This window comes from Ipomoea nil, unplaced genomic scaffold (genome assembly GCF_001879475.1).
Source record: "Ipomoea nil cultivar Tokyo-kokei standard unplaced genomic scaffold, Asagao_1.1 scaffold2761, whole genome shotgun sequence".
Classification (NCBI taxonomy): domain Eukaryota; kingdom Viridiplantae; phylum Streptophyta; class Magnoliopsida; order Solanales; family Convolvulaceae; genus Ipomoea; species Ipomoea nil.
The window spans coordinates 2,208,384-2,236,016 of record NW_017619189.1 but is presented as its reverse complement, the minus strand read 5'-3'; the positions used below and the strand labels follow the sequence as shown (position 1 = coordinate 2,236,016).

The following is a 27,633-nucleotide window of genomic DNA, read 5'->3' as shown; positions in this document are numbered from 1 at the left end:
CTATACCACTATTATCTCCTAACTAATAGCCTAGTCAAACAAGACTTATTCTAATACAAGATATGACTAGACTTAGGATAACAAATAATAATAACAAATAATAACATTACTAACACACCCTCTCAAACACAAGGTAGGTGAGAAACCACATTGAGCTTGGTCCGTAGAGTAACAAAACGTGGTCCTGGTAGCGGTTTGGTGAAGACATCGGCGAGCTGATCCTTGGTCGATACATAATTAACAATAAATTCCCCAGTCACAACCTTGTCACGAACAAAAGATAGTCGATCTCGACATGCTTCGTTCGTGCGTGGAAAACTGGATTAGCGCAGAGATAAGTGGCACCCAAGTTATCACACCAAATGCTGGAAGGTTGCCTGCCGTGCAGACCTAACTCGGGGAGTAAAGACACAACCCAGGTCACCTCAGCTGCAACATCGGCTAAGGCCTTATATTCAGCTTCGGTGGATGAGCGAGCCACGGTGCGCTGCTTCCTAGACTGCCAAGAGATGAGATTGTCCCCGAGAAACACAGCATAACCACTGGTGCTCTTCTTGTCTGTAGGACAACCGGCTCAGTCAGAGTCTGAGTAGGCGTGTATAGTAGTAATCGGTGAACCCGTGATCCGCAACCCATAAGCAAGAGTACCCTTGACATAGCGCAACACACGCTTAACCAAGGCCCAATGATCAACAGTCGGTGCATGCATGAATTGACACAGTCGGTTGATCGAAAAAGAGAGGTCCGGGCGTGTGATGGTGAGATACTGCAGCTCCCTTACTATTCGACGATACTGTGTGGGATTATCAAACAGTTCATCAGACGAGGTAACTGGTTTAGTGACGACAGCTAGCGTAGTGAGAGGCTTGCAATCGGTCATCCCAGCACGCCCGAGTAAGTCTGTCATGTAACGCCGTTGAGATAGTACCATACTACCTTCAGTCTCAATTGTCTCGATGCCCAAGAAGAAAGGGAATGAGCTGGGTACGCCAGAATAGAAAATTTCTGGATGTCAACTTCATAGATATGAAGTGATGAGCTCCCGTTAGTGGGTTGTTGCCAGACGGGGATGAGCCACCGCGGCGGAAATAGTCCTCTCGGAGGAATTGGATGACATGGTGGTGGTGGGAGGTTTACGGTGGTTGTCGATGAAGAAAGGAGAGAGGGAGGATCGACTTTTGGCTGATACCAGATTAGAGAAACAAATGTTATTCCATTCAAACAGAACAGAGATACAGGAGAGTATATAAAACTATACCACTATTATCTCCTAACTAATAGCCTAGTTAAACAAGACTTATTCTAATACAAGATATGACTAGACTTAGGATAACAAATAATAACATTACTAACAGCCCGAATGCGGACGATATCCTTCATCGAAGAAGCAGCATGGGCAACCTTGCGGCAATGGTGCAGCCGGCAGTGCAGCATGAGTCGTGCCTGGGCAGTGTGCCTCGGCATAAGCAGCCCTGGCAGCCGCAGCTCATCTCCATGTAGCGGTTGGTCGTGGCAGGGCCCTTCTCCATACGACATCGTTTTGGGCGTTCCATAAGTGGTAAAGAACCGCAACTGTCATGGCAAATTGCTCCTCTGTTAAGTTGGTCATAGCACCCACTAGCCATTCTGGAAAAGTAGTAGCAACAATATTTGTAACAGGCAAACCCGAAATATTCCATACTATTTTAGAATAGTCACAAGAAGTTAGTTAGTGTATGCATAACATGTTCATGAGATGTATCACACAGAGGGCATGTTGGGTCCACTTGCACTCTCTTTATAATCAGGTTGTTTGTGGTAGGGAGAATATCACATACAGCTCTCCACAAAAAAAGTATTCCATTTCGCGGGGACCTTCAATTTCCACAATGTAATTCATCTATCAAAGGCACCAGGATTATGCTCAAAATCTCCAACAATCTGCCTATATGCATTCTTAACATAATATATACCTCTTGGATCCCTATACCAATACCAAGTGTCTTCATAATCCAGGCTCACAGGGATCCTGAAAATACGAGCCACATCATCTGGGTCAAACAAATCATTTAAAATATGGAGATTCCAGGTCTTTGTCTGTTGGTCAATCAAACCCACCACTCTAACTTCCCGCAGTTCCACATGCATTATCGTCTGTATTAAGGGACTAGGATAATCTGGTAATCAGGGATGTCCCCAGATCAACTTATTCTCCCCATTCCCTACTTCATATAATTACACAAATTATCATTTAAAATTATTATCAATAAAACTTTGTACAATTATGTATGATATATAATTATATCAAGTATGATTATATCGATACTAATAATAGTATTGACATTGTAAATTTTTACTACTTTTAATCCCATGACCAGATTTTTCTTACTTGGGTCCCTTATGAAGCCCAATTGAAAAATTACTACATTGAATTATTATTAATATTTAATCCACACATGCAAATGTGAAACGTTTATCGTCTAAGGACATCTTCAATAGTTGTAGGATTTTGATGAGATTTTGCATTTGTGAATGTGTGATTAGGAAAGAGAAATGGGTGAAAAGAAAAAAAAAAAAGAAAAGAAAAAAAAAACTGAAAAAAAAAAAAAAAAAAAAAAAAAAAAAACCAAAACCCTTAAAACCATGACAAAATCTCATAATAACACAACAATCTCATCCCTCTCTCTCCTCCGACACATTATTTTTTTCTTAAAATCTATGCAAAATCTCTCTATTGGGAATGACCTTAATGAATGTGTTTGATATGGCAACTTGAGTTTGTATATATCATTTTCATTCCAATTTGTATATAATTTTGTGGTGAGACAGATTGCATGTGGTGGAAGCTCAGCTCGATCAGCTTTACCTTCTCTTTTTCTTTCGATTCTTCTTCTCCCAAAAGATTGAATCTCCAATTTCAAGGGTCTTTCTCACTCTGATCCGACAAAATATTTGGGAGTATTAAATTACGGTACTCAATGGCCCAGTAAACAAGACCAAATATCAACACGTATAAGGAATCTGTCCACTTTAAACATAATTCCCGCACTGTCCCATACCTACTCTTTTTATTTCGATTCATTCCTACCAAGTGTTTGTTGCATTGATATTGCCTGTTTAATTTGAAAATGCTTTTGGTTTCAACAGCATGAGCCATTGGACAACAATGGAACCAACACACCAAATACATCTTTCATGAACTATATTTTTTCTACGCACTATGCTTAAAATTAAAATATCAAAATCTTTTAAGTCAAAACTAATTCAACTACCAAAAATAGATAGGATATACGACATGAAATATGTCATTTTCATCTTGCGGAGATAGTTCACTTGTTAAATCAATCATCCTAAAGTCTTGCAGAAGTGTACATACAAGAAAAAACGTAGACAACTCACGATTTATCTCATTCAATAACTTTTAATTATAAATTTTGAATATCTAGAATTAGTCTGTCGTAGGTTAGAAAACTTATGTATCAAATAAAAATGTTGCTTTTTTTGAAAAGATTGTAATTAATTACAAGAATAGCATGATAATAAGATGATGAACTTTAGCCAGACGCAATAGAATTTATAATTCTCAATGAGTTAATACCTGGTTTGGTTTTCGATTATTAAGACTTCATTATTTTGGTTCTCGACTTTCAAACTTATTTAATTTTATCTCAACTATGCAATTTTCATTTAAAATAGTCGTTGATCTAAACCAAAACAGTTCTAATTGAGGATCATTTTGATTAACAATTGTATAGTTGGAATGAAATTGAACAAATTTATAATTTGAAAATTAAAATGATGAAATACAAACTTTTTCCCAATTATCCCCTTCAAGTTATTTATGGCACAGTTTCCTAAAACGTGCAGAAATGGAAAATCCTTAACCTACTCCTCCTCGGCCACCCGGCGCAATTTAGATGCTAAAGCTTTTCTCATCTGCTCTTTCTCTACTTCTTCTTCTTCCTCCGCCCGCTCAAGGCCATGATTTCCCTCACCACCGCCACTTCTCCGCTTCTCCGCTCAAATTCTCTCTCCTTAAACCCCTCTCTCATACAATCCCTTAAACCCCTGAACAAACACCAACTCCGCCGCCTCCGGAAAAGCCTTAATCAGGTGCTTATCTAAAAATTCCATGTTAATTTGTTGTAATCTGTTGATATAGTTTACGAAAATCCCGGTTTTCATCTTCTGTTCCCCTTTCTGGGTCGTAGAGAAGATTCGGAATTGGCAGGTGCAGGGCGGAGCTGGCCAATGACGCGCCGATCGCCGTCGCTATCGGCGCGTGCATTCTCAACTCGCTGGTGTTCCCGGTCACTCCCTCGCCGGACGAGGAGGAAACTGACTCGGTGATTGACTCCGCCGATGCCAGGTTCGCTGTCATGGGGATTATTAGCTTCATCCCATATTTCAATTGGATGGTAAGTTTTTTGAGATATTCATAATTTCATATCATACTAGAATCCAGTAAGTATTTATTCATTACACAGAAAAAAATGGGGTTTTGATTTTCTACTTAAATTTCATTTTTCCTGATCGTTTATTGCTAGAGTTGGGTTTTCGCATGGTTGGATACAGGGAAGAGGAGATACGCGGTGTATGCTATTGTGTATTTGGCTCCTTACTTGAGGTAAAATCATCTGGAGATTCGTGTTGATTAAGGTTCCAAATGTTTGTAAAAAAAACAAAAAAAATTGAATTATTGATTTGGTTTCTTGTCAAGTTAGAGCGGTTTGTTGTTCAGCTTCTAGGAGAATGGGTTGGAAAGCAGAGGATTTATGATAAAAGTAGTTCATACTCAATTTAGTCCTTGATTATAGTGAGTTTTCTCGGTTTAATCCTACACGTCTTTTTGTGCTTAATTGAATCCTAGACTTTGATGATTTTACGTAATTGAGTATTTGAATGTTAGAATCAAGGACTAAATCGAGAAAAGTGGAGGACTAATTTGAGTAAAATCACTATAGTTGAAGACTGAATTGAGTATTAATAGTGGGGAAATTTCCCAAGGACTCAATTAGGTAAAACCATCCAAGTTAAGGACCCAATTCAGCAAAAAAGGACGTTTAGGACTAAATTGAGAAAAACCATAGTAGTCGAGGACTAAATTGGGTATTAACTCTATGATCAAGCAATTAAATGACTTTTGCTTGCCCGGTTTTGAGTTGTTTATGACAAGAACCAATGCAAGAAAGTTGATGACAGAAATAGATGTGCTTTAAGACACTTGGATTGCTATTTTTCTTGTTTGATGTGAAGCTAGAGTTTGTATGGTAATAAGACTTTTTGCAAGTTTCATAGATATCTTCAAATGAACTTTAAAATTGCGTTGATGAACCTGCTTGCACTTCATAAGATTGCTTGAAAAGTTGAAATGCCTCAGATGTGCTTACTGGATGATATGAAATATCTAAATTCGTCACAAAAAGTACAATGGATATGGTGAAAGGTTTTGGTCTCAATGGCAGTGACCGTCATTTGTGTGCTTTGTATAAACATGCTCCATTATGATTCCGAAGCTTTTGTATTGCTGTAGGACAAATCTGTCACTATCACCCGAAGAGAGCTGGCTTCCAATTGCGAGTATTCTCTTGTGCATTCTTCATATTCAGGTGTTTTATCTTCTGCTCAAAAACCCACGAGGAACCAATTTTGCTCACGTAGTCCTAATTGGCCAGTGCGTTTTGGCAGCTTGAAGCCAGTATAAAAGATGGAGACATCCAGGGATTGCAGTTCTTCAGTGAGGCTAGAAAGCATCTATCAACATTCACTGGGAAAACAGATAGCACAATATACGAAGAGGTAAAGCCTTCAAAACCACACAAGAACTTAACGGTCTACAAGTTTTAAGCTTGTGTCTATCTTCGTTTCACCCCTTTTTGTTTACAGGAGATAATGCCCGATCATAAAAACTTACCTTTGGGACAATGGAGAGATAATAAACTTAAGTGGAGAGTCCCTGAGAAGCCTTCTAAAGATCCCGAGCACTCGGATAAAGACGGGGAGGATCACACGGGAAGGAAGCACTAGGAGCTAGGAGTGTTCTCGGAAATCAGATTGGAACATGACGTTCAACTAAGGTTTGCTATACTATGAAGCCATTTGCCAGTTATGGACGGTTTACTTTGGGTTGAATACTTGAGTTGATGTGATTTAGCTCACAAGTCAAAACACCAAATGCCATATTACAAAGACAAGGATCGAAGCAAACATTTTTTTATTTCCAGAAGCGTCCTTCTCCATTGTCATCTGACTAAGGTATTTTGTGTGTGACTGTGATTTAATTACAGTATTATTTTTCTTCTTTTATTTCTAAGTGTTATGAATGTAACCTTGAAGAACTGCACTTCTATAGTTCTATATGTTCTGGTGCACTTTTAAAATGCTGTAGAGTGGATATGGTTGTCTTGATTTTTATTTTTTTTCTCCGGATTGAAGACAAAGAAAGCTAATGGAAATATATTGTATATTTACACTCACAGAAGTTATATTCATTAATTATCGAAAGCCAAAGTTTTAAGCATTATGTTTTCTTAGGAGCTCAAGTGATCACTCAATCAAAGTTTACTTGCCAAATGATAAAACACTCAAGATAATACTTTTCTCGTTTGGTTCGCTAAAAAATATTTGAAGGAAAGTGAAATTGGAATTCTATGGAAAATGAATTCCATTGTTTGGCTGGTGGAAATGAAATTACTGAGAATATAAATTTCATTCTTTGATTGGATTTGGAATTGTAAAAAATAATGAGTATAAAAACAATTATAATTTTATCTTATCCTATACAATAATTAGAAAAAATTGATGAGAACATAATTGTCCTTTGTTTTTAATGAAAAAACAAAATATCAAGGAGCTAAGGAAAATGTTTGCTTCTGTGGAAATGGTCCAATACTGATAATTGCTAATTTTGTCTTTAAATGCTTACTGATAAGTGATAAACCAGGTCATAAGTGATAAACCAGGTCACAAAAATGGTGCCTAGGCGCAGGGCGGTGACTGCCGCCTAGAATTTTGGTAAAATCGCCGTTCTAGGCGGTCTAGGCATCGCCTAGGTCGCAGCGGCCTAGGCATTTAGGCTACCGATTAGCTATTTTCTTGTGTTTTTTAAATGGGTTATTTCATTTAAATCGACACAACCGTTTTTAGTAAAATAACTCTAAATTGTTTAAATTGGTCTCAAACTCAAAACAAAAATGAAATCAAATACTCTAATATTAATACTTTGTGAGTTGTGACTTTGTTTTGTGTTTTGATTCTTTAAATTTTTATACATTTTATAATTCTAAATGTTTTAATATTTTAGTACTAACTATTAAAGTATTAAATAAATTTTATTTTATTTTACTTTTTTTTTTTAAACGCCTTTTTGCAACCTTGCTGATAAACTAGATCCTAATATTTTACACCTCCATTTTCTTGAGGTAAGAAGTTCTGCAGAATATGAAGTCATGTATTGGATCAGGAAGGGGTACTTGGGGTCAGCCAAAAAGATAATGGCCCATGCAGGTCTCGAACCTGCGACCTTCGCGTTATTAGCACGACGCTCTAACCAACTGAGCTAATAGGCCATATGAAATAATTTTGCTTTTATAGAATAAAAACCTTAACACAACAATTCTAAAAAATGAAAGCAAAATAGAACAATAACAAGAACTCACGCAGCATTTCACTTCTGGAATCATCCAAGAATTTCAAAGACTTTTAATAAATTAGTTTCCCTCCTCCTCCAGTCAACTCTAATATCTTCTCTCTACTATGTTTTTGATGTACGATTATTATAAAATTATTCCGATTGATTGAGCTAAAGAAGACCAAATTACAATATATTAATATAGAAATATTTCAGTAAATTGCGCTAAAAAGACTCAATTACAACAAACTCATAATTTTGACTCAAGATAAGGCACCGTCTAATTGGGTTATTTAATATTATTTGATAAAAAAATGTGTGTGATTAGCTAATTTATGACACCCAATGAATATGAACCACATCATGAGAAAAATATTAGAAGAAACTTAGAAGGAAGATGTATCATTTCTCTTTGAGTGTTTGAGATAAGAGTGAAATAGATCTTCCAACTATATACTAAAGTGCAATTAAACTATGAAAAAATAAAATTCAATTATATCTTTGAACTTATTAAAATTTTACAATTAACCTTTTTGACCTTTAAACTATTTTGTTCCTGAGTTTCATTAAGAACTTCTCGTTGTCTTCATCGGCAACATTAACCAGCCGTTGAAGCAAGCTAAGGTCTGTCGCTCGTGGAATACCAGGTTGTTGATAATTTTAAGGTTTTTGATGGTTCAAAATATTCTATTGTCCTTCTAGCTTCTGTGGAAATGGTCCAGTACTGAAAATTGGTAATTTTGTCTTTAAATGCCTACTGATAAACTAGATGTCTCCATTTTCTGCCAAAAATGGCATGGCCCACATGCAGGCCTCGAACCTGCAACCTTCACGTTGTTGGCACAACACTCTAACCAACTGAGCTAATAGGCCATGTGGAATAATTTTGCTTTTATACAATAAAACCTTAACACAACAACTCTAAACAATGAGAGCAAACTAGAACAATAACAATGCAGTCAGAGAACTCAGCAGCAATTCACTTCCGGAATCATCCAAGAATTTCAAAGATTTATAATAAAATTAGGGATAACAATTTCAATCCGTCTCGTTGATATTCACACGAATTTATTTGGGTGATAGTGAGTCGTGGATAGAGTTAGATTCAAGTTTTATGTATAAAATTCACCTAGAATCCATCCAACCTATCATATATATATATATATATATATATATATATATATATATATATGGAGATTACTCTACGGGACATTGCGTTTGCTGTGAACAAACTAGCTCAGTTCATGTCCAAGCATGTGGATGGTCATTGGTCCACGGTTAAGCATGTAATGAGGTATTTGAAAGGCACGATACATTATGATTTGCTTCTTCGTCTGAGTTTGTCCCTCTCATTGGCTACCTCGCTCGTGGCATATTCTGACTCTAATTGGGGGTGTTCGTGACGATGACCAGTCTACTATGGCTTATGTGGTTTATCTTGGTGCTAATGTTGTGTTTTGGAAGTCCGTGAAGCAGCGTTCTATTTCTCGGTCGTCTACTGAAGTTGAGTTTCGAGCTCTGGCTAACTTAGCTGTCGAATTCTTGTGGATTCAGTATCTTCTGTCTGAGCTTGGTGTGGTTTTGCCAAGTCCCCTAGTGTTAGTTATGGATAATTTGAGTGCGACCTATGTGTGTGGAAACTAGGTGTTTCATTCTTGGATGAAGCATTTGGCGCTAAACTACTTCTTTGTGCGGAAACGGATTGCAGATGAGTTGCTACGTGTTCAACATATACGGTCTATTCAGCAGGTAGTGGACTTACTCACTAATCCTCTTGGGTGGTGCATGTTTGCTTATTTTCGGGACAAAATTGGAGTTTCCATGGCTCATCTATCTCGCGGGGCGTGTTAAATATGTAAATTGCAAAATTTTAACAAGTTTAATAGTGTAATTAAATATTTTTTTTTAAGTTTGGAAATCTTTTTTTTTTTTTTTGAATGCTTGGAAATCTAATTACACTTTACTATATTGACTCTTTGAGCTACATTAGTTAGAGAAAGTATAGAACAAACACTAACTTGTAATAAAGTCAATAATATTAAAAAAAAAAAAAAAAAAAAACTACACTTTACTATATAGTTAAAATGCCTTTTAGACCCTTAACACTTTTTCTTTGGATAATTTGAAGATGCAACTGCTCAAATCTTTATTTAGGAATCCAAATATCCAATTATACAAACTCAATTAATTTAATGATCTATTTAACTCTATTTCCACCCCCCCCCCCCCCCCCCCCCCCCCCCCTAAATTTTTTTAGAGTAAATACCTAAAATGGTCCCTCGACTATAGCTAAATTCACAAATTGGTCCTCGATTTTCAATTTCAACCAATTAAGTCCTTAACTTTGCAATTTTAACACAATTTGATCCTCTGTCTATTTGACCGTTTGTTGACTGCAATTTTTTAGGATATATATGTAATTTCGTGGTCCATCGTCGGTTTTTTAAGGTTCTGGTTGCATTTCCAGATCGCACTGTTACATTTGAATTCACTGCCGAAAGCAATCTACCAAATCCGGTCGCCTTTCTTCATCCTCTCTTTGGATTCAATATAGTTGAGTTCGTACCAGAGCGAAGAAGACGACGTGTTTCCGAACCTGTGCAACGTCATCTTGGATGCCTCCATGTGCTCCGACAAACGGTTAAATAGATGGAGGATCAAATCGTGTCAAAATTGCAAAGTTAAGGACTTAATTGGTTGAAATTGAGAATCGAGAATCAATTTATAAATTTAGCTATAGTCGATGGACCATTTTGAATATTTACTCATTTTTTTTAGTTTTTGAGTTTTGGCATAAGATGGTTTTAGGTTTAGTGACTGCTTTTCTCAAAAAAAAAAAAAAAAAAAGGTTTAGTGACTGCTAATTGAGAGAGAGAGAGAATGGGTCTGCTCTCACAGAGAGTAGGAAGAAGCGATATAGCAGCAGGTGACCACATATACAGTTGGAGAACCGTCTTCGCTTACGCTCATCATGGTTTGTATTCAAACCCCATTACAATTTTTTTTTTCCTGTACGCAGAAACACTTGTGTTTGTTTCCGACTGGAAAAAGTTGCTCTATTTTCCCCTAATTGTTCAAGTATTTAACCTGAAAGGGAAATTTATGGTCTGGGGACCTAGCAATTGGGAAATTTTCTATACTATTTCAAGAATGCTAGGGTTGCTAAATGTTAGTGTTTCCTAATTGCCTTAATTTCAACTCGTTCAACTTGAAATTCGGTATTGTTTTCAACAGATTTAGCATTTCTAAATGCCTAGTATCAGTAATTTCAGTTTCTATCATTCTTACAATTTGATTTAATAGGAATATATGTTAGTGTTTCAGTGTTCCCTAATTGCCTTAATTTCAACTTGGAAATTGGTATTGTTTTCAACATAAGCATTTCTAAATGTCTAGAATCAGTAATATCAACTTCTGTCATTCTTACAATTTGAGTTTATAGGAATATATGTTGGTGGAAACAAAGTGGTCCATTTTACTCGTGAAGAAAAGATGGACTCAACTGAATATCCTTTTCTCAGTTCTACTCCCAGTTCAGGATGCTCAAGTATTCCTGACTGTGGATTTCGGAAAAGTGAAAGCGGAGTAGTTCTATCTTGCTTGGAGTGTTTTCTCGGGGAAGGATCGTTGTATTGCTTTGAGTATGAGGCGAGCCCCTCTGTTTTCCTTACAAAATTCCGCGGAGGCACATGCACCACTGCGAAATCTGATCCCCCTGAAGCGGTGATCCACAGGGCCATGTATTTGCTTCAAAATGGGTTCGGCAACTATGACATCTTCGAGAGAAACTGCGAGGATTTTGCCTTGTACTGTAAAACCGGCCTTGTCATTCACGACCAGGGAGGTTTGGGGAGAAGCGGTCAAGCTTGTGCTGTTATAAGTGCGCCTTTGGCAGCCATGCTTTCTTCCCCGCTCAAGCTATTCACATCGAGCCCTGTGGGTATGGTGTTGGCAACAGCCGGGATGTATTGCTTTAGCAGGTACGCGACTGACATTGGCGTGAGGGCGGATGTCGTTAAGGTGAAAGTCGAGGACATGGTTTTGTTCCATGGCTGTGAAGTTATCACCAACAATGAGTGCTGTAAAAGAGAGCTCAATCATGACCAAACAGACATGCCCACCCTTAAGCGGGCGCGATGTAGCTGATATAAAGATTTTGAAGGTTTTGTTTTTGGCAGTGTTGCAAAAATTGCGTCTAGGTGCTAGGCGCTCAGCCTCCTAGGCGGTCCCTAGGCGCCTTCTAGGTGCCTGACGATTTTTTCAACATTGGTTTTTGGTCATTGCATATGCTCTGATTGAATTATAGATGGGGTATGACCCTTCATGGCATATAGATATGTGTTGTTTAGAAGTTAGAATTTCTTGTTCCCCCATTCTCAGTATTGATCTTAGCAGATGTGCTCATGTGCTTTTGATAGTAGTAAGCACAGCATAGCTGCTATTTTAAAGACTAGAGATATATTCTTGCCTCTTCAAGAAATAGAAGTTTATATAGTACGGAGTATATATTTTGTATTGAAAGTTTAAAATAGTATAAGGTATTTGTAAGAATCAAAGTTGTCCATTCGGCCACCTCTTTCGAGGCTAATTATGCATTTTTTTCGATAAGATAATTGGTTTGGTAATCCTAAAGTTTTAAGTTTGGCTCTTTGAATAGTTATTGGCTTACTCCATATGCATATATTATACTCCTTTCATCCCATTTTATATGTCTAATTTGTTTAACGAGGTTTGACAGAAATTATTTTTAATTCAATTTATAATTATTCCTTATATTACTCCAATATATATAATGTTTACACATATTATTACCATTGAAAAAATATTGTGTATGCATGTGCAGGCCCGGATTTTGGGCTGTGCAAGTTGGGCTACCGCACAGGACCCCAATTTCAGAGCGGCTCAAATTTTAGAAGCTCAATATTTTATTTTTACCTAGTTAGTTTAGAAATAAAAATTAAAACTTTTTAATTAAACTTAAAAGGCTTTATAAAGAAATGGTAGGAACATGTATTTATTGTATTTTAACTTTGAGGTCTAAGGTTCAAAACTTGTGCACACTATTATTATTATTCCATAATATGTCTATTTTTACCTGTGCGTTGCATGGAAAAGATTTTTTATAATCTTTAAATTATAACAATGAATATTATATAGTGCAATTGATGAAATGAGTTGTATCGATTATGTTTTTTTTTATGTTATCCTTGCTTGAATTCGAGCAAATAATTGCCCAATTATCCGTGCAGTGTGCGTGCGATGCACAGATAATTTTTTTTTTTGTTATATATTTAGATAATAAAATTACGGTATTAGTTTTATAGATTTTAATTTTGGTAGGGCTTTATTTATTTACCCGAAAAGGGCCACAAAAATCTAAAACCGGCCCTGTGCATGTGCATGATAATAATAATGAAAAAATATAACAGAAGTTATAACAATAAAGATATTTTTGTCCAGAAAATTATATAGTACAACTCTTATAGAATAATGTATAAAAATTTTAACATAAAAAAGGAACATAAATCAATGGTATAACCTAAATAGTCTTATTATATTTTTAGATAATTAGTGAATTATTTTAAAACAACATATATGATTTAATTAATTACTTCAACCTTTAATAGAAAAAAAAAAAAACTATTGAATCAAAAGTGTTGATTTACTTTGTCCCTTACATGGAAATTTTAAAATAATTATCACATTATTACTAAATTTATTATTATTATTATTATTATTTTATTTATTTATTTATTTTCACTTGTTCATTACAATTACTATATTATATTCTCTTTTGTCCTATTTTACGTATTGTGTTTATTATTCATTGACTAAATCAACATTTTTCCTTTGCTTTTTTTTTTTATTATTAATTTTTAATTTTTATGTGTTTAATAATAATAGTTTTAATGTAGTTTCTAAATATATAAATTTTATATACTAATATAAATGTAATATTATAAAAAGTTAAATTATAAATAACTTTAATCAAGTCTGGTTGACCAGACACATAAAATAGAAAGAAAGGAGTCTTAGTTGAATAGTTGGTACTTTAAACATTATTAGAATTACTAGTTTTTACGCGCATTGCGCGATTGAGATAATACTCAATATTTTTTTTTCTTAAAATAAGTATTTTAAAGTATATCAAGGAAAGATTATATTGGAATTGTTCATGCATAGATAATTGAATGTTAAATTTGCGTATTTAAATAGGCAATTCTAAATTTACAAATGCAAGATAATATAGTCAAGATTGATTATAACTGTCACTAAAATAATTGTATAGGTATGGTTGAAATCAAATACGGAACATAAGGGAGATCAAATAAAAATTATGGCATAAAATATTAAATATATACTAAGAAGAGCTAACTGCTGATTGCCCAAATTAACAACCATGCAAAAGGAAAATCCAAACAATATAACATGATATTATAACAACTCATTAAAGCAACTGTCTTGAAAGGAATCATGCATAGATTTACGGCCATTGGTTCACAAATCCAACACAATATTATAACAACTAAAACATGCATTTCTTTAAAAGGAATCACCAGCGCTTATAGCAGCCTCGGTAAGAATTTTCCCATCAATTTCATCTTGGGTTTGCACTTCACCATTAGTAACACTTTCGCCGTCAATTTCATCTTGTATTTCATCAATTTCCTCAGCCACATTGCCATTTTGTTCTTCTACTTTTACCGGGAGTGGTCAGATGACAACAGGTCGGCTAGGAGGAGGAGGTGGTCGGATGACAATAGGTCGGCTAGGAGGTGGTCGGATAACAACAGGTTGGCTATTGGCAAGGGGTGGTCCGATAACAACAAGTGGGTTAGGGTTATTTAAATGTTTCCAATGCCCACCATTGTAGTAGCCAGGAAAATAAAAATTATAACAAAATTCACTTAAGTATAGGTGCTGACGTATAATAAGGAACATAGTTTACCGAGTGTGGGTGACCATAAGGGCAGTTAGTAGTAGTGGGAAAAATTGGAAAAGTCACGTTACCACCACAAGTTAGGGTAAGGGAATTTGTCATACCATTATTCAGGCAAACTTTTGGCTTAACCTTTGCAACCTTGACCTCCACCGTCTTATTCTTCATATGCTGGAAACGGTTTCTCAGTGCAGTTTTCGCAGCTTCCTTGGATTCAAAGGTGACAAACCCAAACCCCATCGGACGTCTAATCTCGGCATGTTCCACAGTACCATATTTCTCCAAATGTTCCTTCAATTCCTCATTTGTGGAGTCTGGCGGTATACCCCCTACAAAAATCTTCTTAACACGAGTCTCCAACACAGCTTCTCTCGAACCCTTGGGTTTAGCCACCTTCACTTCCACCTACGACAACATTATATTGTACCAACTACAAATTCTTAACCAAATATTTTTATGGTTATAAATAATAAAATCATAAACAAACCAATTGAGCTAGAGATAGCATTATATTATTAGAGTTTTTTTTTTTTTAATGCATAATTTAAGACCTAAATCAATCACATACCAGGAATATAATCTCAGACGCTCAAACACAATTTTTACAATTCAATAATATATTCAATTTATATCTAGCATTAAATAATACATTGTATGGGCTATGATGTGGGGCGCCTGGAATGGAAGATTACTCAACCTTTTTGTCACAAAAATATGTGTATATGAATTGATTGCACTTCAAGTATAGCAACAATCTAATGATAAATTAAAGACAAAAAAAATTATCCTATTGAGTTAAATTGTGAGAAAATTAAATCAGAAAACGCAAATAATAATAACCTTTTTTTCGAGGATGACATGGGTATCACTCAAGACATGTTCAACAAGAGAGCTGTCTGGGAACACGATAAAACCAAAACCTCTGCCCGAACCAGTGATTCTGTTTCTAATGGTCTTAGAGCTTTTGATCTCTCCATATTTACTAAAGTAATCCCTTAGGGTTTGTTCGTTAGTGTCATGAGACAGTCCTCCTACGAAAGGCTTAATTTGTTGCTCCATCAAAGAAAACTTTTGAGAAAAATCGATGACGAGAATTAATGTAAGTTTTTTTTTTTTTTTTTTCTATCCGAACTCCACAGAAATCTATTAAAACTGACTCTTATTTACTACGTTGGTATTCCTTCAGGGAGGCATGGCCTCTTGTATTAGACTTTGCCTTTTTTATTCTGGTATGAATGCATGGGTACTCCCCTCCTTAAACAAACAAAAAAACTGCTGATTGTCAAACAAGAACATTGCGAGATAGTTTCCATTTCAATTTGTTGTGTGATTTGCATATTCTTTTTCAATAAATCTCCAAGTAGTTAATATGATTGGCTTAATTATATTTTTATATTTTTATATTTTTATATTTTTATATTTTTTAAAACAATTATTATTATTATTATTATTATTATTATTATTATTATTGTTGTTGTTGTTGTTGTTGTTGTTGTTGTTATTGTTATTGTTATTGTTATTGTTATTATTATTATTATTATTATTATTATTATTATTATTATTATTATTATTATTATTATTATTATTATTATAACCTTAGGTCATTTTACATGTTAATATAAATAGCTAATTTTTTCAAATATCTTTTTACCAACCGTTGATATAATTTCAAATTTGCTAATATAATCCGCTAACATTAACTGCTAACTGCTGATTGTCAAACAAGGACATTGCAATGTAGTTCTCACTTCAATCTGTTGTGCGATTTGAATACTCTCTTTGCCAACAATTCTCTCAAAGTAGTTAATATGATTGGCTTTATTAATTATATTTTTAGAAAATTTCTATTTTGGTCATATGACTATAGGGGCTTTGTTAATTTCAACACCCGACTTTTAAAAGTGTCAATTTTGTACCTTGACTATGCAATTTTTATCAATTTTGGTCATTCCGATTAAATTGCCGGTCAAATTTCGCCGGAAAAATTTAATCATTCATTTAGTCTATAATCTGAGAGTCAAAATCGTCTTTTGAAGTCTGGTAAAGTCGTCTTTTTCTGGCGAAATTTGGCCAGAGTGACCAAAATTGACAAAAATTACATACTCAAGATACTAAATTGACACTTTTGAAAGTCAGGTGCTAAAATTAACAAATCCCCTATAGTCATATGACCAAAATTGAAATTTTCTCTTATATTTTTAAAATTTTTCATTGTATTAATAAAATACTTGGGTAAATAAATATATAGCATTATTTTGTATTATAACTTTGATATTTAATTAAAAATAGTGCACAAAAAAGATAATGGACAATGTAGTGAATATAATCAATTGATGAATTTGAATGTAAAGAATTTTTACATAGGAGAAATATAAAGACAATATAACTAATAAAATTATTTCTCTTAATTAATTTATTGATAATGGATAATTTTTTTTTAATAAAGTCATTGTAGGGACAATGTAGCGAATATAATCAATTTATGAATTTGAATGTAAATAATTTTTATATTGGAGAAAAATAAATACAATATAATTAATGAAATTATTTCTCTTATTTAATTTATTGATAATGAATAATTTTTTTTTTTGAATAAAGACATTGTAGACACATAATTTTAAATTAAAGAAATGCATATGTATTATTTTCTGTTGTAGCTACTAAATTATTATTTAATTTAATTTAATAAGAGTAAAATAGAGTACTATTTATGCCAACTTTGATTGAGATGAGGTTCGAAGCTAAGACATTTCTTATTGAAATCAATGAGTAAGTTAAGGGTGAAGTGGTGAACTAACAGAAATTAACGGAAAAGATAATATTTAACGAAAAAGTTAACAGATAATCATATTCATTAAGGATAAATTAGGAAATCTTAAGGAAAAATTAAAATCTGATCAATCTGAGCCATTCATTCGATTAAAACTTTTAACCGTCATTTTTTCTACCCATTATAGGCCTAACTCTCTTGGGCTCTTATTAGTATGGTAGATATTGATAATGAATAATTTTTTTTGAATAAAGACATTGTAGACACATAATTCTAAATTAAAGAAATGCATATGTATTATTTTGTGTTGTAGCTACTAAATTATTATTTAATTTAATTTAATAAGAGTAAAATAGAGTACTAATTATGCCAATTTTGATTGAGATGAGGTTCGAAGCTAAGACATTTCTTATTGAAATCAATGAGTAAGTTAAGGGTGAACTAACAGAAATTAACGGAAAAGATAATATTTAACGAAAAAGTTAACGGATAATCATATTCATTAAGGATAAATTAAAAAATCTTAAGGAAAAATTAAAATCTGATCAATCTAGGTCATTCATTTGATTAAAACTTTTGACCGCCATTTTTTTACCCATTATAGGCTTAATTCTCTTGGACTCTTATTAGTATGGTAGATAGATAGTATAGTAGATAATAAGTCATAATATAATTATTTAATATTTAATTTGAATTTAATAAAAATCTCGCCCGTAAATATTTAATTTAAATATGATAAATATTTGTTCAATTTGCTTCCGTCTCCTCTAGTCCTCTCTCTCTGCTCTGCTTAGCGATCACATTCCACGGCGGCTTGAATTTGATGGCAAATTTGTATGTACGGGCGCCGCCGCCGACGGATCTAAATCGGAACACCGAGTGGTTCACGTACCCGGGGGTGTGGTCCACCTACATATTCATACTCTTGTTTTCCTGGCTCATCGTCTCCTCTTTTACCGGATGCTCTCTCGGCATTGCTTGGACCATTGTCCACCTCTCCCATTGTATCGTAAGTATACGCAGCGCAAACACACTCTGATGATGCATATGATTTCTTTTCGTGATAACTTGATAGTTTGTTTCACTAATTATTGATAAACTAGTTTGCAATTGAAGTTGTTTTACCTAGTTCTTACTAAATGTAATTTGTACTGAAATCTGAGGATTGAATAGAAACCTAAAGACAGCAAAGTGAGCAAACATTAGCGTTCTTAGCTTTTTGTTTTGAGTTCACTCTTTAGTGTGATGTGGTAGCGAATTGTTTAATTCACATTTGCTTTATGCTTGAGCATGATAAGAGAAAGTGTTTTTAGTGATAATTTCAAATAGCATAATAGTAAACCAAGTATTCCTTGATGATATGGCTATTGGAATGTTACAGCAGGAGATTTTTGTTGGATTTTATGACTTCAACAATTGATTAGAATATATGAAGGCCTTCAGATAAGTTCAGGATGTTTCTTTTTGTCTTCCTTGAGAGGATATGATTGCAAATGACAAAATGGATGTTTCGTTTGTGTTTACCTGCAGGTTACATATTACTTCTTTCACTGGAAGAAAGGAACGCCTTTTTCTGATGATCAGGGTATTTACAATAGACTGACTTGGTGGGAGCAAGTAGATGACGGCAAACAGCTAACACGCAACAGGAAGTTTCTGACAGTTGTCCCTGTTGTACTGTGAGTATTCTTTTTATGCTTTAGGTGTTTGGTGCTTACTGTGTCATGACTCATGAGGTCATCGTCTTGTTTCATGCAATGTTGCAGAAGGCACTAGGCGCTTGTCGGGTGCCTGGAGGCGCCTAGCGCCTGGGGTGAAATCCCCTCGGCCTAGGGGCGCCTAGGCTGATTTTTACAACCCTGGTTTCATACAATGAGGCTTCATTGATGCAAATTCTAGTTGTTAGTTAAGTTAGAGCCTTATAAACTTGAGCATTGAAATATCTGAGCTACAGCCTTGCTAGCCTTTATATAATGCATTTATGTTGCCTAGTTTTGTACTTCATCAAGCATGACACATGCTTAAATTGACCATGTAGAATGTAATGCTGTTATGGCTGAATGTGGGTGGCAGCGGCAATATTGCAGTCAACAATATGTAGAGGTAGGAGATAGCTAGAAAGTGCAAATGAACTAGTTCTGTTAACAAGGAAGTGATGAGTTTGCTCATCCTGGAATTACTTTGGATGAACCAATCAGTTTTTTTTTTTTTTTTGCATGTTCGAGGTTTCCTAGTGCATTTATTTTACCAAGAGCTAATTACTAGGTACATAAGCCAAACTTACTCTGAAACAAACCATACGATCGTTTTTTAAGTAGCGCATATTATTTTAATACTAGGTAATAGTCACTGAAATGCTGCTTTTTTGTTATAGTAACAAAATCATTGCTCTTGTTTCATAGAGTCAAGGTTGCAAAAATCGCTAGGCGTTCCTCGGGCGCCTGGGGGAGCCTAGTGGCCGTTTTTTTTTTTTTTATATAAATTTAAAAGATTTAAAAAAAAAATTTATTTAAGACTTAGTAATTATAACTTATTTAATACTTTTAGTTAGTACTAAAATATTAAAAACGGCGTAGGTTTGAGCGAAATAACCTATTTAAAGAAATACTGAAAAATAGCTAACTAGTAGCCTAAACGCCCGCCTAGGCTGCCTAGACGACTGCATAGTCTGCCGCGACCTAGTCGGCGCCTAGGCGGCCGGCTGCCTAAAACGGCGATTCTGCCGAAATTCTAGGCAGCCAACCACCGCCTAGGCACGATTTTTGCAACATTGCATAGAGTTATTTATTTGCTTAGCTCTGTCTACTTAGTTGTTGCTTAAAAGGGTGCGAGCCCTATTTGACAAAAGAAAACACTTGTTTGGGTTGGGGCTAGTTTATGTTATAAATAGCAAGACACAATTTCTTCTTTTGTCAGTTAAACATATAACTTAGAAGAGAATAATATTGTTTGACAAATTTGTTCTATGCTTTCCAGTACTTTAAATATTTCACTAACGTTTCAGAAACTTCAAGTTTCACTACTTCAAAAGAAAAAGAAGTCTTTAAATTCATTTACTTCGTTTGGTGGCAAAGAAGGAGGTCTCTCATTCTCTCTTCTTTCTGCTTTTGCCTAAATTCTTTAGTGTAATAGGCGACTGACTTCTATGTGTAGTTATATAATATTGTGCCTATTGTGATTGAATTGGGCAATGGTTATTAGCCATTAAAATATAAGAATGTTTGTTATTCAATGAAAGTCTAAAAACTAACACTTTCAGGAGTTTGCCTATATCATGAATTCTGAGCTAGGTGCTTTGTTCATACATTTGCATCTGAAATGTATTTAGCTTTGAACATCTCTCTCTCCCTCCCCTCCCTAAAAACCTTAAAAAAATAAATTCTGAAGCTAGTTTTTGGGAGTTGTAAATTATACCCAAAAAATAAAAAACAGCTCTCCATTGCTCTGATTGAGACTGCCCATTTGAAGTGTGGCAGATAAATCCATGATTTAACTCAGAGTTAGCTTGCAGGTCTGTATGGAAGATAGGAACAAAAGTTTGAAGTGCTTTTCTTAGGAAAAATAAAGAAAAATAAATGCAGGATACATCTCTAGCTTTTGGTATTGTTTCCTTCTTGAATCTAGGTGGTAGTGACGGTGACTTGGGATCAGCTGATGTTGGCTCTTGAGATATTTCCTTTCTTCTGCTGTGGGCTAGATTTAGAAATTATTTGTGGTGTGTATGCATAGCTTGTGAGGTGTGGTAAAATTTTTATATGAAAAACAGAACAAAAAAGTGAATGCATCTAGTTTCTAAATGATCCGATTTCTCATAGCATCCTCCTAGGTTTAATCTTCTTCTATGAGATGCCAGGAACTGGTGGTTCATTTTGCTGTTTTGTTTTGCAGGTACCTAATAGCCTCCCACACAACTGGTTATCAACACCCGATGCTCTTTTTCAACACAATTGCGGTTTTTCTGTTAGTTGTTGCCAAGTTCCCAAACATGCACAAGGTTCGCATATTCGGCATCAATGCTGACCAGTAAGCCGACTTATTTATACTATAAAATACATACAGCAAGTCAGCAACAGATCTCAACTATATTGTTTCTTATTGGCTTTGTAAATTTACAACCACTATAAGATGCTTGAACAGTTGAACTAGGAAAGAGACATACTACCAAGAAAACCAAGTGCTGTCTCATGTGGGATAAATTTTCCTTGTTTGCTAGTCTTGTACTAAGTAAAACAGCCGAAATTCCCATGTATTAAGATATATCCTGTACTAAAATTTTGTTTCCCAGAAAGCTGATTCACAGTTTTTGGCCTACCAAATAATTTCTTCCTTACTGGACTTGATCATTCAAATTTGTAAGAAGTTTGGTTCTATTAGCATTCTTATCAGTTGTCTGGTTAAGCTGTTCCTGCCTCTCATTTATATTCTATCCTCTTTACTGCAGAAATTTGCCTTTTTTGCCTGTACCTGAGGGTGTCTAATACAACATCCAGTTTATTTGTTAAATGTATTGGAACTATATATATTGATTAATCAGTTAAAATATAGCAATTAATTTTATTAAAAAAAATGTCATTGGAATAAACAGAAAGGGCAAGCTAAAGGTAACTGTCTAGGCAAAATTATATCATGCACTAGGGTCCAAGGTTGCAAAAAACGTTAGGCGCTCCCTAGGCGCCAAGGGGGCGCCTAGCGCCTAGGCCCCGATTTATTTATTTATTTATTATTATTTTTAAATTTTTAAAAAATAAAAAAAAAATTAAAATTAAAAATTGTGAAATTCACTAATAAAACATAAGGTTCATTTAGTTTTTTCTTACAAATTATTTACATAAGTGGTTGTAAAATCGTTTTGAATATTGTTGAAACCATCTAAATACATAAAAAATTAAAATTAAGAGCAAAAGAAGCATTTTTTTGGAGAAATTAGAGGGTCAAACCGCCTTTGACCGTTTGCGGTGTATAGATTTTGAAAAAATACGCGATTTGAAAAAAAATTGTCCAAAACGGACAATCGAGTCAAAAGTTGCCTTACCGAACTTTCTACACTTTTTAAAAAAAAAAAAAAATGCCGGTTCGGTCGATTAATCGTCGCCCGGCCGCGGAGGAGGCCGATTCCGGACGAATCGTCCGCGGCCAGGCGACGCCTAGGCGCGATTTTTGTAACATTGCTAGGGCCTACCGTGCATTGTAGACCACTAGACCTTGATCCAAAAATAACTTTCAGATTCTGTATCTATAATTGACACATTCTGTACCTGCAGTTGATAGTTTCTCTACTTTTAGCTATCATATTATGTGTCAGCAATTATAAGTCAGATTCTGTATCTATAGTTGACACATTATGTACCTACAGTTGATAGTTTCTGTACCTGTAGTTATCATATTATGTGTTAGCAATTATCAAGTTATTCCATATTTGTTTACATGTACAGAAACTCTTAACGGTAAGTATTGAAGGTACATAATTTTTATATCACGGTTCACAATGCAATATGAGCCCTGGTCCATAGTATAACAATTGGCCAAGGCAAATTATTGCATGGACCATTGTCCGCACAATTGTGTGGAGCATGAATATCAGGTACATTTTTAATATACTAAGGGGGCGTTTGGTTCACATAATCTTGGATTACCCCAGGTAATAGGATTACATCCGGGAAGGTAATGTGAGATTTGGGAATGTAAGATTACCTTATGGGGGCGTTTGGTTCAGGTTATCTAAGATAACCAGGGTTATATTTGTTTAGTTATGTAACATTCCTATGTTTGGTTGGAGTTATCTAACATTCCCATGGAATCAAAGATAGCCTCCACATCAGATTTTGGAGGGAATGTGATTCCCCCATCTTCTTTAGGTAATGTGAGATTCCCTTGGTTATTTGCTTACTTTGTCATTCTCTTACTATGAAAATATTATTTTGTTGCTATTGTGATAATATCTTTTATGTTGTTGAGTTTTTAATTTTTATATGGTAATAAATAATAAATTATATTATTATAATTACATATTTTATTATAAAATAATAATAATAATAATAATAATAATAATAATAATAATAATAATAATAGGTGTTGCTTAGAAGATGAAAATTTTAATTTCGTGGGTAAAAAAATTAAAATAAAGCCTTTTGAACTTCATACACATGACATATGTAAGTAAAATATTCATTACAACATAAACATTAACTCTTCAACCAAACAGGTTTATATTACATACCTCAGTTTTAACCAAACACAGAAATCTAACATTCCCAGGAATCTAACATTCCTGGCAATCTAACATTCCCTAAGGTAATCTCACATTCCGTGAACCAAACGACCCCTATGTGTTTGGTTTTGATTGTGAAATATAATATTATCTTGTTTGGTTAAGTGTTATATTTTAGGTTATATGAATCAATTTACAATAATGTCCTCAATATATATATATATATATATATATATATATATATATATATATATATATATATATATATATATATATATATATATATATAGGATAGGATTATATTCATGTGAAAACACATCTTAAGATACAAACGTGAGGACAATATGGGGCCGTTGGATGTTTAGATTGGATGGTCCAGATCAGTTTTAAGGTTTAGTGCGTGAGATTGTTGTTTTTATGTTAAGATGGGTGATTTTATGTGTTAGGGGTTAATATTGGTATTTTGCTTATTGTGGAGTCGTAGTCCAGTTAGACCACAATTCATCTTCTCCCACGCGCATCGAAGTTCTCTCTGCATCCTCGACATTCCGTTTCTCGCTCTCATCGCGTGCGTTGGCGACACTTCTGAGCTTCGCGTCGTTCTTGCAGATTCATCCCTCGCTTTTCACTTGCTCATTGAGATGGTCGGCTGTGGGGACCGCGGCACATCGAAGAGGCGGGGACCACCGCTGGCTGGTGCCGGTCGAGGTATTTCTTTTCTTTTTTTTTTTTTTTTTTTTTTTTTTTTTTGTTTTTTTTGCCTTCTGCTTCGATTTTTGTTTGTTTGTTTGTTTTTTTTTTTTTTTTTTTGTTTGTTTTTGTGTGTGTTTTCTTCTTGTTTTTATGTATCTTTTGGGATTTGTGGGGTGTTCAAGCGATTTGTGGCCTGATTGATGCCGTATTTGGGTGCTAGGGTTTCGGGTTTTGGGCGTTTTTGGGCAGTTGTTGGGTTTGTTCAATTTCATTGTTATTTTTAGTATTATGCATAGATTATGTTACTTTGTTTTGGTTGTTTTTAATTTTGATGTATGTATAATGCTAGGTTGTTTCGTAGTTGCAGTTGAATTTGTGTATTGTTTGCGTTTCTTTTTGCATAATCTGGTGAGGGGGTATTGTTTCTCTGTTTGGTTTTCTTTCTTTTTGTGTGATTTTTTTTTTTTTAGTTAAAAAATATGCATTCTGCCGTGTTGCTTTGGGGTGTTGGGGGGTTGTTTTTGGTGACAATTTTGGTTGTTTTTGGCTTCTCTTTTAATCTTCATTATGTTAGTTTGCTTTGTGGGTTTTTATTTTTGATGCATGTATAATGCTAGGTTGTTTCCAAGTTACATTTGAATTTTTGTAGTTGAGTTTTGTTTTGCAAAATCTGGAGTAGGGGGAATTTTTTGTCTGTTTTGTTTTCGTTCTATTTGTGTGTTCTTTTAGTCAAAAAATCTGCATTATGCCGTGGTGCTTTGGTGGTTCATTGTGTGTGCAACGGTGTGTTAGCTGGAGGGTTTTTTTTTTTTTTTTTTTTTTTTTTTTTTTTTTTTTTTGGGTTTTCTACAGCAAATTTATTGGTTTTCTACAGAAAATTTATGACAATTAATATAAAGTCAAGATCAGATAACATAGTCAGAAATTGTTGGCCAAATACAAAGAGCTCAATGAATAATATAGCAATAGCTTAGTATAGTCTACTAGTTGACTTTTTTGTGTTATAAGATGCTGCATTGGATGACTAAAACATATAATAGTACAAAGAGATTAATTAACAGTGGGTTGCTTGAGTGTACTACTTGGTTTTTCTATGTTGTAAGATAATGTTACATTGGTTGACTACAAAGATAAATAAGATGACAACCTTAGCTTTCAATGTCAAATTTAGTGTACAAGGTGGTAGTGTTTGATGGGATTATGGAAGAAGAAAATGATATAAGGAGCATTTGTATTTATCATTAAAAGACTAAAAGATAGTAAATTGTATTAACTAATAGTTAATAATAGATTGTTTTAAAAAATAGTTAATAATAGATTCTTCTTTAAAATAGTTAATAATAGATTGAGTTTTATTATTCTTATTAAGCATGCATTCAGGTCTGTAAATTTAATGATGTGATTTTTTTAGTTACCTTTAACATGAAGTTTAATTTATTTGCAATAACAAGTCAGATTAGATTAATCGTAATTTTTTATTTCTAAATTCAAATGTTTAATTGGAGTTTTTTTTTTTTTTTTTTTTTTTTTTTTTTTTTTGGCAAGCTCGAACACCTAATTGTACTTTGTTGAATAATATTATTCTTTCATTTTCCAGGTAAGAAGGTTATGGTGGTGCAATGTGCTCCTGGTGGTGCTCCTGGTAAGAGACGTTTCTCTATGTTGGTCGTCTCTACGTTGGTGTCTTGTATGTCCAATGGATATGCGAATCAGATGTACTTCGATTGTTTCGATGATGTTTCGTGTATCCATGAGTTGAATTGGTGCAAGCTTCTTTTGGATTCGTTGGTGGAGACACATGATGCTTGGAGATCTGGTCATCTGCCTTCTGTTTAGTCATGTGTTTTATTTAGGCAGTTCTGATTGGTGTTTTGGTGTAATGTGCACGTGTATATTGCTAACTGTGCACATTTTATTTTTTGGTAGCATTACTTTTGTGCATATTGATACGTGCGTTTATGTGCGCCTCATCGTGCCACGATTTTTGTTTTTTTTTTTTTTTATGTTGCTGTGACCGGTCGTAATCCGTGGTTAAGTTATGTTAGCACGTTTTTGTACATGTGGTTTGGTTTTTGGGATTGTTTTTTTTTTTTTTTTTTTTTTTTTTTTTTTTTTTTTTTTTTTTTTTTTTTTTTCAATGAGTTTCTTGTTGCTGGTTTGGTTTTGTTTTTTCCGTGTTTGTTTTGGTACTATATGTCCTTGCTTGTGCGCACAGACGCTTGGTAGGTTGCATGTTCACAAATTCCGGACACATATTCACGTGGTGATGTTGTGATTTTCGTTGGTACATGTGTGCGCGTTCATATATTCTTCGTGTGCGTGGGGTAGTATTTCGTTCGTCCATTATGTATCCAGTGGTAGTAATAATAATTCCAAAAGGTGCGTTTGTGTGCACGGTGTGCCCGTGGTCTGTGCGCGTCGTATAATGCATGGTTCCTTTGGCTAACTAAGAGTACTTGACAGGTTACTTCAAAGAAATTCTTAAATACATTTAGTAAATGAAAGCTGGAAACCATTGTGCACTGTTGTTGACATGATCTTATTGTAAACCATTGGTCAGAAGTTTCGCACATATATTCACGTGGCGTTGGTGTGTTATTGGCTGTTAGATGTGTGCGCATTCATATTACCCCGTGTGCGTGGCTTTAATGTTCGTTTATTGTGAATTTAAGGGTAGTAATAATTATTCCACACGTTCCGTTGGTGTGCACGTTCTAGTCATGGAGTGTGCCCAACTGTATTATATTGCCAATCCCCCTCCCTTGACAATGGTGCTACCAACTACAGAAATAAATAAATAAATCAGGGTGTTTTGCCCAATTGTAACTACTAAAACGTCTTCTTCAAATAAATTTTAAAATACTGTTCATAAATGAAAAATAACAACCATTGATCCGTGTTTTTGAAATAAACTTATTCTAGACTTCGCCTGTTGCAAGTCTGTCTGGACATGTGCGACTGTTGTGGCCTGGGATGTCGCATATATTGCAGGTCCTCTGTTTTGTTGGGTGTTTCTTTGCGGTGGCTTTCTCTCTGTTGCCAAAAATGTCTTGTGTCCGATGTCGAGTTGTCTGTTTATTTTTAAAAATGCTCTTCCCTCATTTGAGCATAGACAGTGTGTATGTCGTAGCTCGATTGCATGTACTTTATATTCGCCGGTGTCGGACTTTGTCATTGCCATACGCGCCTTACAGCCTACCCTGTTTGACACTCTCCTTCGTCTCTTTCGTTTGTTGGAATTATTTTTTGATTCCGTCGTTTCGGCCGTGTACCCCTCTCGTGAACACAACCTGCTCGGTTTCTACGTTTAGTTCCGTGTCTTACATCAAAGCCTACCTCCTTAGCGTATTCTAGGTAGAAATCAATCTCGTCGTCTACTGTTTTGAATCGTTGTCCTTCGAATGGTGTTTTCT

General features: G+C 34.6%; 5 protein-coding genes and 1 non-coding gene across 6 annotated transcripts; 3 read left to right on the top strand and 3 right to left on the bottom strand.

The window, feature by feature from the left end:
- Positions 1-256: 256 nt before the first annotated feature.
- Positions 257-907, bottom strand: LOC109157048 (uncharacterized mitochondrial protein AtMg00810-like). Its single transcript, XM_019304930.1, has 2 exons — positions 649-907; positions 257-558 (listed from the first exon to the last, which is right to left on the bottom strand). Exons 1-2 carry the CDS (start codon positions 905-907, stop codon positions 257-259), a joined length of 561 nt encoding a protein of 186 aa, XP_019160475.1.
- Positions 908-3,832: 2,925 nt separating this feature from the next.
- On the top strand, positions 3,833-6,359 carry LOC109157164. The gene is made up of 6 exons (XM_019305082.1): positions 3,833-4,092; positions 4,191-4,397; positions 4,527-4,606; positions 5,513-5,588; positions 5,668-5,778; positions 5,866-6,359. Exons 1-6 carry the CDS (start codon positions 3,961-3,963, stop codon positions 6,004-6,006), a joined length of 747 nt encoding a protein of 248 aa, XP_019160627.1. The 5' UTR covers positions 3,833-3,960; the 3' UTR covers positions 6,007-6,359.
- Positions 6,360-7,473: 1,114 nt separating this feature from the next.
- On the bottom strand, positions 7,474-7,547 carry TRNAI-AAU. Its single transcript has one exon. It is a non-coding gene; the product is annotated as a tRNA-Ile (tRNA).
- A 2,910-nt stretch (positions 7,548-10,457) lies between these two features.
- LOC109157163 lies at positions 10,458-12,181 on the top strand. Its single transcript, XM_019305081.1, has 3 exons — positions 10,458-10,583; positions 11,052-11,776; positions 11,879-12,181. Exons 1-2 carry the CDS (start codon positions 10,490-10,492, stop codon positions 11,753-11,755), a joined length of 798 nt encoding a protein of 265 aa, XP_019160626.1. The 5' UTR covers positions 10,458-10,489; the 3' UTR covers positions 11,756-11,776; positions 11,879-12,181.
- A 1,971-nt stretch (positions 12,182-14,152) lies between these two features.
- On the bottom strand, positions 14,153-15,608 carry LOC109157047 (heterogeneous nuclear ribonucleoprotein 1-like). The gene is made up of 3 exons (XM_019304928.1): positions 15,390-15,608; positions 14,654-14,954; positions 14,153-14,304 (listed from the first exon to the last, which is right to left on the bottom strand). Exons 1-3 carry the CDS (start codon positions 15,606-15,608, stop codon positions 14,153-14,155), a joined length of 672 nt encoding a protein of 223 aa, XP_019160473.1.
- A 2,462-nt stretch (positions 15,609-18,070) lies between these two features.
- Positions 18,071-21,695, top strand: LOC109156983 (ORM1-like protein 2). The gene is made up of 3 exons (XM_019304865.1): positions 18,071-18,328; positions 18,850-18,998; positions 21,208-21,695. Exons 1-3 carry the CDS (start codon positions 18,143-18,145, stop codon positions 21,344-21,346), a joined length of 474 nt encoding a protein of 157 aa, XP_019160410.1. The 5' UTR covers positions 18,071-18,142; the 3' UTR covers positions 21,347-21,695.
- The last annotated feature ends 5,938 nt before the right edge of the window (positions 21,696-27,633 follow it).